This window comes from Nicrophorus vespilloides, unplaced genomic scaffold, assembly GCF_001412225.1.
Source record: "Nicrophorus vespilloides isolate i.1.1-1 unplaced genomic scaffold, Nicve_v1.0, whole genome shotgun sequence".
Classification (NCBI taxonomy): Eukaryota; Metazoa; Arthropoda; class Insecta; order Coleoptera; family Silphidae; genus Nicrophorus; species Nicrophorus vespilloides.
Window position 1 is genome coordinate 24,386 of NW_017095958.1, and position 10,137 is coordinate 34,522.

General features: G+C 39.7%; 1 protein-coding gene across 2 annotated transcripts in view; it reads right to left on the reverse strand.

Moving 5' to 3' along the window:
• The window catches only part of LOC108569001 (cGMP-dependent protein kinase, isozyme 2 forms cD4/T1/T3A/T3B-like), a 24,973-nt gene extending 15,176 nt beyond the window's left edge, over positions 1 to 9,797 (reverse strand). The window contains exons 1-2 of one of the 2 annotated variants that reach the window (XM_017930375.1): positions 9,120 to 9,797; positions 1,492 to 2,405 (exon numbers count right to left, since the gene is read on the reverse strand). In XM_017930375.1, coding sequence (XP_017785864.1) covers positions 1,492 to 2,048 — 557 coding nt within the window. In that variant the 5' untranslated portion in view covers positions 2,049 to 2,405; positions 9,120 to 9,797. Of the gene's footprint in view, positions 1 to 1,491; positions 2,406 to 3,917; positions 4,212 to 9,119 lie in introns of those variants that run through there. The other variant, XM_017930376.1, reaches the window with a different exon arrangement.
• Positions 9,798 to 10,137: the final 340 nt, after the last annotated feature.

Below are 10,137 nucleotides of genomic sequence, written 5' to 3' on the forward strand. Positions count from 1 at the left end.
GGATATGGAATGCGATCGACGCACAGCGAAATGCATTTATTCAGCGCGCGTCTCTCGGAAAATCCGTTTGGCAATTATGTTTTTGATTCGAGAGCAAAGCAATAGCGATAATTGGTGGTGGCGGTGGGTTAATGAAGAGAGACTGCGAGAGATCATAAATTTCGAATGTGATTCATGTGATTCAATGACACGAACAATAATAATGAATAAACGTGGAGGTGGAGGCAAATCGTTCGTTCAGTCGTTGTTATATCACCGTTCTATTTTTATAAACAGCCGCCGCACATTTACATCGCATGTATTTGTTCTCGCGGACCTTGACAAGAGACTTGGGTCGATTAGAAAACGATTATCGTGATTGCTTCGATCCAAAAAAAAAAAACCAATACTCTTAATACATTGTACTTCAATTACGCACGTGCAAATACCTCGCGCAGTCCGGTTTCAAACATTGCAGCGACAATCAATCGGTAATCTTCAAAGAGAGATGGATACGAAGAATTAAAAAAAAATTGAAGAAAAAAAAAAATTGAAACACGCTTAAGTGGAGAAGGTGCGCGTTGGCGTTGGCCAATCACCTTTCACCCCGATTTGAAATATCAAATGAAATTGAATAAGGTCAATAAGGTAATTAATAAAATGCAAACCTCTTTCCTATACGTTCTTTTCGTTAATGAACGTATTCTCTCGTTCCATAACATTTTAAACCGTAATTAAACATTCAATTAATTAAAAACAATGGTTGCTACGGTTAACTTGGACAATAATAAGTTGTTACTATGACAACTATAACAACGCTTGTTATTACATGTACGTTGCGGAGTGATAAACAAACGTATAGAAACAAACAAATAAATATCAAGTCCAACTTCGATTAAACGAGAGAATCGAGTGACAAAATAACATGATATAAAAATCCGTGTTCCGCTCTCGCGTCTCGCTTAATTAATCGACTATAAAAACCGATAAAATGAGCGCCAAACAAAATTCCGGGCGCGCCGTTAATATATCATCAAGAATAAACTTCTATTAGCTTTCGAGTGTAGAAACACGACGAGGAAGTTGTCGTAATAATTAGAATCAATCGATTTGTACAAATTGTTATTGTTTTTAGTTATTAAACTAATTTGGCTGAGTGGATAACTTTTCTTTCCTTGTGAGTGTCAATGCACCCGCGATTATTTTTGCCAAAAAACAGAGCAATCATTGGGAATAACGGCTGACAGGACGAAAATATAATGGGTTTCCTCCACTGCCCGTCTCGTATATTCTACACACGCACTTATTCTTAGATCGTCGATACACTCAGACCACGTGTATCATCCGTTTTACTTGATAACAATAAATATCGAGAGGCTGGTGCATGTAATAGTGAACAGCGTTTCTCAACTTGTTTCAATTGTTTACAATTGAACTTCAATTGTTTGTAATTTATTTGACGTAAGCTGAGAAACGCTGCCATCGAAGAAGAAGAAGAAGATATCGACTTACGTTTCTTCCTTATCGTAGGTGGGTAGCTGCGAGAGGTCGTGCAGCGTTTGATCGCTCTGCGGCTCGGCGGAGATGCCGGCCCTCTGCTTGCGTGGTCGCATCCCGCCCACGTTGTTGTTGAGCCCTAGGTGCTTGGAGCTGCCAGCCGCGAGCATGTACAGCGGGAAGACGCTCTGGAATTTGTCCAGGTGCGATCGCAGGTTGCTGATCTCGTCGTCCTTGATGCGCAGCATGTCCTCGAGCTCGCGGATCTTCTCGTCTTTGATCCGCAGCTGCTGGTGGAGCGAGTGCACGTCGCACTCCTCCTCCATCGTGACGGTCGTCGCCACCTCCGTCTTAGGCCGCGCGTTCTCCTGCTGCTGATTACTGCTGTCTCCAACGATGATCCGATGATTGTTGTTGTTATTGTTGCTGCTGTTACCGCCGCCGCCGCTGTCACTGTTACTGTGGTCGGTGATGATGTTGGGTCTGGTCACGTCCAGCCCAGCTGTCGCCGCTTCCTCGTCGTTACGGCTTAGCCACGACGAGAAGCAAAGAGTATCTAAGCACACGCGCATTCACCCGGTTTTTCCGGAACGTCGGGATAAAAACAGGAGCTCGCACACACACAATCACACACACTTTTTTTAACTTTCTATCTCTCTCTTGCTCTTTCGAAATCTCGAGGTAAATCCGCACCCACTCCTGACGCGTTCCTTCTCTACCTCTCGATATCTGCTATACAGTTCTTCACTCTTTCCTTCTCCCCGGTGGGTGGTTATTTCTATCTTTTCCTGGACGTATGCCAAACACGTGTACTACTCTCTATTCCTTTCTCGCTCTCGCGCTTGACAAAATATTTGTTTTTGTTTTGGGGACCCGAAGTCGCGGTAACCTTGCCGACTAACGCGGGATTCCCTTGATCTCGAATAAACCTGAAACAAAACAACAGCAATTAATACAATTAATCAATTTTTTTTTGACATTTCAACATAAAGTGACAGCAACGTGACGTTCTTAAGCTGATAATATCGAGTAACGTAAATTACAAATGAATCAATAACTTAAGTCGCTTTATGAGATGCGAATTCAAGTAATCAGAATACATATATCATTTAAGTTGGCACAGCCTGAAAATTTACACGTTACACATGTTACTTTATGTGCAATTCAAACTAAGTGCGTTACTTGTTGCGCCTACATATCCGCAGAGGACACGATTGCAGTCTCTACTTCTGCACAATTAATCCGATCACAATTCAATCGATTACTTAAGTGTGCATGTTTGATCGGTTTAAAAGCACGATCGAACGTATAATGGGAACGACTACAATCGCATTATCACCACTATCAGATTAACTACTACCACTACTATTACTAAACCGATCGATAAACGAACAAAAATTGTATAACATCTAGTTGACGAGCGATTGAGATGTGCCGCAAATCTTTAAACCCACGAAATACGTTTTTTTTTTAATCGAAAATCTAAAAATAGAAACTAAAAAAAAAGAAGATGGGAAATCTCGAGATTGTTAATTATTTTATCTCCGAATTCGATTTCATAACCTTCCGTTGTTTCCGAAATTTAGATAAATGTAATTAAAGTTTAATTGTATCTAGTGAGCTGTGTACAATATATAACAATAATTGCCCTAATATACGTCAACGAATGAACATTAAAATAGTCTTTTTTCTTGACATAAGCTATCTTGGATTAACTTATTTATTTTAAATCATTAAGTCAAAACAATCGAGTCGAGATTTATAAATCTAACAATTGAAAGATGTCAATTATATTATAGTTGATGAATGTCATAAAAGTGTCAAGTTTTATAGAGAAACGTCAAATGTCACTTCGAAGTAAAATTGTAAGCTTGTGTAAAACAAACGAACGTTTAGATTGCTATGTTAATTGTTTTCTCTTTCTTTCTTTTTTCTTTGTTATTCAGTTGGTGCAAGTCAATAAACAAAACTCGCAATTGACGCGACTGACGTACGATTAACCTGCGAATTTTGATAGCTGTCAAATTAGGACAGAACGCTAATGACGCGCGTCTTCTGTGATCTTTAACATCGCGGTGATGTTTTTCGCAGACGATTGGCGAGAAAGTGAAACGTGCAAACATTACGGTTAATCGCCGAAACGAAGATGCGCGATCAACGTAACATCTTTAACTTTACATGGAAACAATTGAATGTTTGATAAAACAATTGCAATACAAATTGAAAACACCGCCTTTATTTGATGTTCTCATTAACGTCGATAATTTGCTTCTCTCTCTCTCTCTCTCGCGCGCTTTATAAATTTTCCAAACACTTGAGATTATTATATTGTTGTGTTTTGTAATTAATTTTAATTGCAGGGTCCATAGTTTTCGGAAACCATTAGCCCACATCTTCGGGCCAAGTCGAGTTGAGAAATTCACAAACAAAAACTAACTTACTTAAGTAACTTTATAGAGCAAACATTAATCCCAAGTGAAGGAGTGATGAGAGTAGTACTACTACACACGGATGATCGAGAGGTGTACGCGCGCGTTTCAGACGTTGCGATCTGACTAAGGCACCCAATTGACACTCGATGATATATGTCAACGACTATTTTATCTGTAAATAATAACTGATATTGCACAGCGCCACAAATGTATTTCTATTATATATATATTTTTTTTTTGTTGTTGTTGTTTTGTGTATTATCGCGATTCGAATTCTGCGATATGCGTTTCACGTGCTCCGCGTTACGCGACTCAATTTTTTTCGCTCACTCGATTCGACTTATGTCACGTCGAGACTCCGCCCCCGACGGCCAATTAAAAAGAGGCGGTGCGTTGCGCAGGCGTCACTTTTCAATTGTTTTTTGTTTTGTTTTTTTATTGCTTTTAATTGCAGCCGCGAGATGGACACACACTCACATGCACACACACCTCATCCGTCCGAGTTTAAGTCAGAATTTTAAGTAATTACTGGGAGGCGAGTGTACGTGCCTCACCCAGTATAATTAAAAGTAACGTAATTATGTTGAACGGGTCCGAAATTTAACCGGCAGGTGAAAAAAAAAAGAAAGACACAACAGTGTACATTCATGCGTGTATAATGTGATGCAATTGGGATTAATATAAAAAAAAAGCGAGAACGAGTTTCGGCCTGCTATGTAATAAAAAATTGAGATTTTTTTGTTTGTTGGTAACACGCGATGTATGTATATTGGTTCGTTGATCGTCGTTCCGATCGATAATGGAAATCGATTTGCATAATTCCATCCGTTTACCGGGGCAATAATTGACGGCTGTCGGTCATCGTTCGAAACAAAAGGCGAAAGAATTTGGGCGTGTAATCGCTTCTGTCAATATTGTAATTACTGAAAATTCTGTCTTCTGTCATTTTATCAACTTGATTTTGTTTATACAACATTTGCAGATTAAGTATTCGAGAAACAGATTTTGTTTTTGTTTGTTTTGTTTCGTACTTGGGGAAACATCTCCTCCGCGCCAATGCCGCGCAATTAACGTAATTGTAAGCACATACAATTAAGCGCGAGAGTGAGCAGAGATGATGATCGAAGCGAAATAAAGAAAGAATCGAGCAAGTAAATAAATAAAGGAATAAACTTGACCCAAATTCCAGGCGCTCTCGATAAATAGATGTATGTACATTCATTGACGAAGCCGCAGATTCGCAACGACGTGACACATGTCACCGTAACGAGAGATGTGGGAAGAGGAGTCGCATAAACAAAAGCGCAATGGATAAACACATGGCCTAGTTGTTTAATTATCTATTTTTTTTGTCTAATGATTTACGTCAAACTTTTTGACAGCTGTCACATTTAAAAAAAAACAAACAATAATAGTGGATTTTCAACATAATAATAATAATGGTTGATTTGCGAAAATGCAATTGGCATTATTTGGAACTGAAATTTCTGAGTGCTATAAACATAAAAGTAAGTTATAATAATGCTGTTTCAAAATAATGGACGTAATCGAATCTAATTTATTTCAGATTAGTTAATTTGCATATTGCGATAGATAACGTTGAGATAATTATTAGGTGTAAACTGGTCGTAACCTGACAGCTGTCACTAAGCGTAATAATCGAGTGCGGTTATTTGTCAAATGACAGGTCTGTCAACGATAACGTCGAATGAAGAGCTGATGAGTTGGTTGCATATGAGCGCAGACTGAGATTACGAAAGATGGAAGTGCAACGCCTCCTTCGATGATGCGTGGAGCTTAATAAATAAATCGTGAATATGGTAATAGAAGACACACACAGAGAGAAAGAGAAATACATGCGAAGACTAATAAAACTCTTTGCATACCTCTCTTTATCACCTGAACCTCTTCCGCGCCTAATTCAGAAATGCGCGAAGAAAACACTTTCCCTTACCTTTTTAATTTGAGGAATGCGAGCGAGAATGATGATGATCACAGCACAAATGTAAATTCAAAGATCTCGTCAAAATAAGAATTGTTTGTTTGTTGTTGCTGTCGTTTGGGATCTGATCGATCGAGACGTCGGATGCGAATGGAGCGCGAATCGAGTAGACGAAATGGGGAATATGCACATAAAAATGCGGATTGCGTTCTTGAGATTGCATTATTATGGCAGTCATTAAAAAAAAAACGTTATTATTCCTCTGTCCTACATAAATTCAATTCGGCAGAAACTCGCGAAGGATGTTTTTCTTTTACTTTTTTTTTTGAGCCGCCTCTTTTCTCACCCTTTTTTTTTTGGTACCCGAATTTGTGTGTCGTTATGTTTGCTCTCCGATTAGATAACAACAACTACGGGCGTCTCTTACGCTTTCCGTTTCGTTACTCTTTCTTTTTTCTGAAATTTTTATTTTGAAAGTCAAATATTTGTCGACGCGAAAAGTCAGTTTTCCACAGGGATTACGACGCTGCTCTTGATTAGATAATACGTTTATTACATAAAATAAAAGCGAAGCAATTAAAATTGAATAAGAAGTTGTTGTTGTTTGTTGTTGCTTCATATGTCCGCACCGAATACAACAAAACTGTGTGTGTGTGTAAACGGAGCGTTACATCAAATCCCTTCTTAAATTACGTGCTCCCAAGGGCACAATACGCCACGTAACCGAATGTGAAATGTAAAAAGTTTCAAAATGAAATTAATAATGTAATAATAAGTTTAATTCAAAATACGTCATTAATCAAAAACAATAATTGATTCTGACAGGTACGTCATTTTATGATACTGATATTGTACTGTCATAGATGACAATTCTTTGTTGACAGCTGTCAAACTAGGAGTAAACATTTGACAATTTGGAAACGAATTTGGTATCGGAATAGCAGCAGCAGTTCGACGCGAATTGAAATGAATTACAACGTCCACCTCTCCTCTCGCTCTGACCGTCGAAGAGCCGTAATGATATTAACCTTGGCTGGCGCCCGTATCATGTAAATTGCTTAGAGGTTTTTCTCTCCTCCTCGCAGCCGTCGTCGCAATCGCCATTCCGGAGGCTTTTCATTATTTTTCTCTTCTTTTGTATTTATTTGATCTTTCTCTCTAAACTACACACATATTTCGCATACGAACGTTCCCTTCATATATAATAAATGAGAACCAATCCGACTTTTCCCATTCCGAAAACCATCCGTGTTTATTTCTTCTTCCAATTTTTATCTGTTGCAATGTTGCAGTAAAAACGCGCGCGCGATCTCCCGAAGAGAACTCATTAAAATTCCCGCCGAGAGAGAGGAAAAAGTGTTTATTAATTCAAAAAGAGAAACAGAGAGGAGATAGCAGGAGCGAGCGCAAAAAAAACCGCAGCGCATAAATCAAATGCCATTAATTAATGCATTAACATTTCAATTGAAAATGCCAATCGCATCTTACAAATGTCAAACCAACTGCAACGCGAGTCTTATGTCAATTTGACAGGTGTCAAATCGGTTGTTACGCGATGCAACAAAAGACGGGGAACGTCAGATTTGCATTTGTTTGGTTCGCTGCTCCTCTCGCAGCGTTGACGACTGACGGAGCTTGTTGTTGTTGATTGCTGCAGCCATGGTAACCGGATGGATGTGGTTATAATTTATACCAGATTCTGGTCTAATTAGAAACGTCCTCCGCCTCTTCGTTACTCATTTTATATCTTTCTTTTTTTTTTATATACTGTAAGAAGAGAAACTTTGAGCCGCGTTCAAAGAGAGATTCGAAATGCCGGAGATGATATGCGCGCTAACGGATCGTTAAAAATGCCTTCGTTTCGACACTATTTTAGATCGTTTTTTTTTACAATCAAAAAGAAATGACGCAAATCAAGAAATCATTCAACAAATGTTATCTTTAATTCGAAAATGTGTAATATTGTAATTTTCTTAATTTAACTTTTCTTTAAAAATCATTAAATTAATGAATGTATAGTTAACATAACATAATATTGAATCGTGTAGCGAGGGGCAAAATTCACGTTTCTCTATTCATCGACCGTTCGTTCTTCTCGCTCCAACCGCGACGGTTTCGGAGGCGCCTCTACTACCTCTTCGGCCTCACGAACTCAACCGGTTCTTCTTCTACCATCCCAACGTTATATTTGATAACAAGTGCACACACTCTCTCTCTATAAATGACTTTGGTTAATCTCGCAGTTCGAATCGCTCGCTTTCAGATTAAACCATTTGTCGGATAAAGCAAACTCCGAAAATCGATTACGCAACAAGTAACGACAAGTTTCTACGTTTTTAAACAAAATATTAGATGGTAATTGATCTCGAGTTTTCGAAACGAAACGATAGATGGGTTTTGTGGTCGAAACAAAAAAAGGCGGAGTGGGTTCAATTTAATTACTACATTCGCTTACTCGATTTCAATATTCAAATTGTCTATGACAAACTATGAAAAACAAAAATGTAACGCGCGCGAGAGAAACAAACGACGGGACAGGAAGGGACGTCCATTAATTGAAATGGTTCAAACCACGTTCGAACATACCAAAAGGTTGAAAGAAAAGTTGATTAATTAAGTTGGAAACTTGTCTAGCAAGAGTCTAATACAATAATGTGAACACGTAATCATAATCGAGTATTTTTCACCGCGTGCATTTTGTTAAATATAACGCGATGAAAGTGTCAGCGTGTTTCGTTCGGGTGTTGGCAGTTGCAAGTGCTGCGAACGCACTTTGCACTATTTGACACCAGAGTGTCAAACGCGCGTCAGTTATCTGTCAATGTCACACGAGTGTCGGGGAGGAACCACCTGTGGCTTAGGAGAATTCCGCACCGCACGGCTGAGAAAGAGAGAAGGAATGAGCGGAGAGGAGAAGAGACCGTGCGTGCACGTTTTTCCATTTGAACGGAAGAAAGCAACAACGAAAAAAAAAACAACAAGGGGGATTACATTGAACTTTGGAGCTCGGACTCGGCCTTCGGATTCGTTGGTTTCCAACGCGAAACCCACTTCCGGTATTCGGGAATCATTCGATTTATTAGTTCGCATCAGATCGACGATCCGGCAAATGGAATGGAATGTCTTTCGCATTTGAGACTGAATGATAGCAAGAAGGAGGAATGCGGTGAACAGGCGATGATAAGGTTTCGTGTGTGTGTGTGTACACGCATTGCGCTGCAATTAGCATAAATTCATGTAACGAAAACAGAAGCTAAAAATAGACTTACACAGCCGTCGTCGTCGGGCGAATGTTAAATTATGTGATTGAAGTGAGGAGTAGTCGTTGTTTGATGTAAATCCATAAGTTTACAGTGCAAGTGGGATGTGTGTGGTTTTCAGCTGGCGATGATGATGATGATGCACAACAGGTCTCCGTTGTCGGAAAGCACGTTTTCCGGGACGCACATTTTCCGGAAAATTGTAGGCGCGAGCGCGCGCATTCTCATCCGAAGAGAATTTTCGAAATTCGCGCACAACACCAGGACTCGTGTCTCACATATTCCGTCCGTTTTTTTTTTTGCAGAAGAAAGACGTACACGTACTGTTGTGTTGCCAACCTTGTCCTTAAACCGAGAGACGATGACCAACTAACAAATACTACTGCTGCGACCACGGGCACGTATCACCGACCACCGCACGCGTCTCTCTCTTGCGTCCTTCCCGCATCTACTACTGCTTCTTCTTGGTTCGTTTCCTCCTGGCCGTCAACCAATTCCGTTCTTTTTCCCCCCGGGACTAGTCTCTAGGAAAACGGACAAGACAAGTCTGCAGTCGCGACGAGAACAGGCATCGGCGAACGCGCCGAGGAGGCGGAGGGAGAAGGCCGCGGCTTTCCCCCCTCGCGCGACCGATAGTTCATAGTTCCGAAACATGTGGTTGCTGCGGGAGGTGGCGAAACGGACTCGGCTCGACTCGGCCTGGTCGCATCATCTGGATCCAGTCTTGGGACCAAAACGAGCTGATTTAAAATCGCTGATTTGTTTACTTTTCACAATGCCGATTTGTTTACTTTTCGACAGTGTTCAATTTTTGTATTTTTGCAATTATTCTAGTTTGAAAGACGATATCTCAATGTGATAAATCATTTAGCAGTTATCCCAGTGTATCCCAGTTTGATTCGCTAAATCTCAATGTAATAAATGCATAACCTACATTTATTATGATTTATTTTTCTGTACAACAATAAATTACATTTCTTTTAGGTTTGTCTGTATTGATTTTGGTTTTATTTTAGAAATACATCTC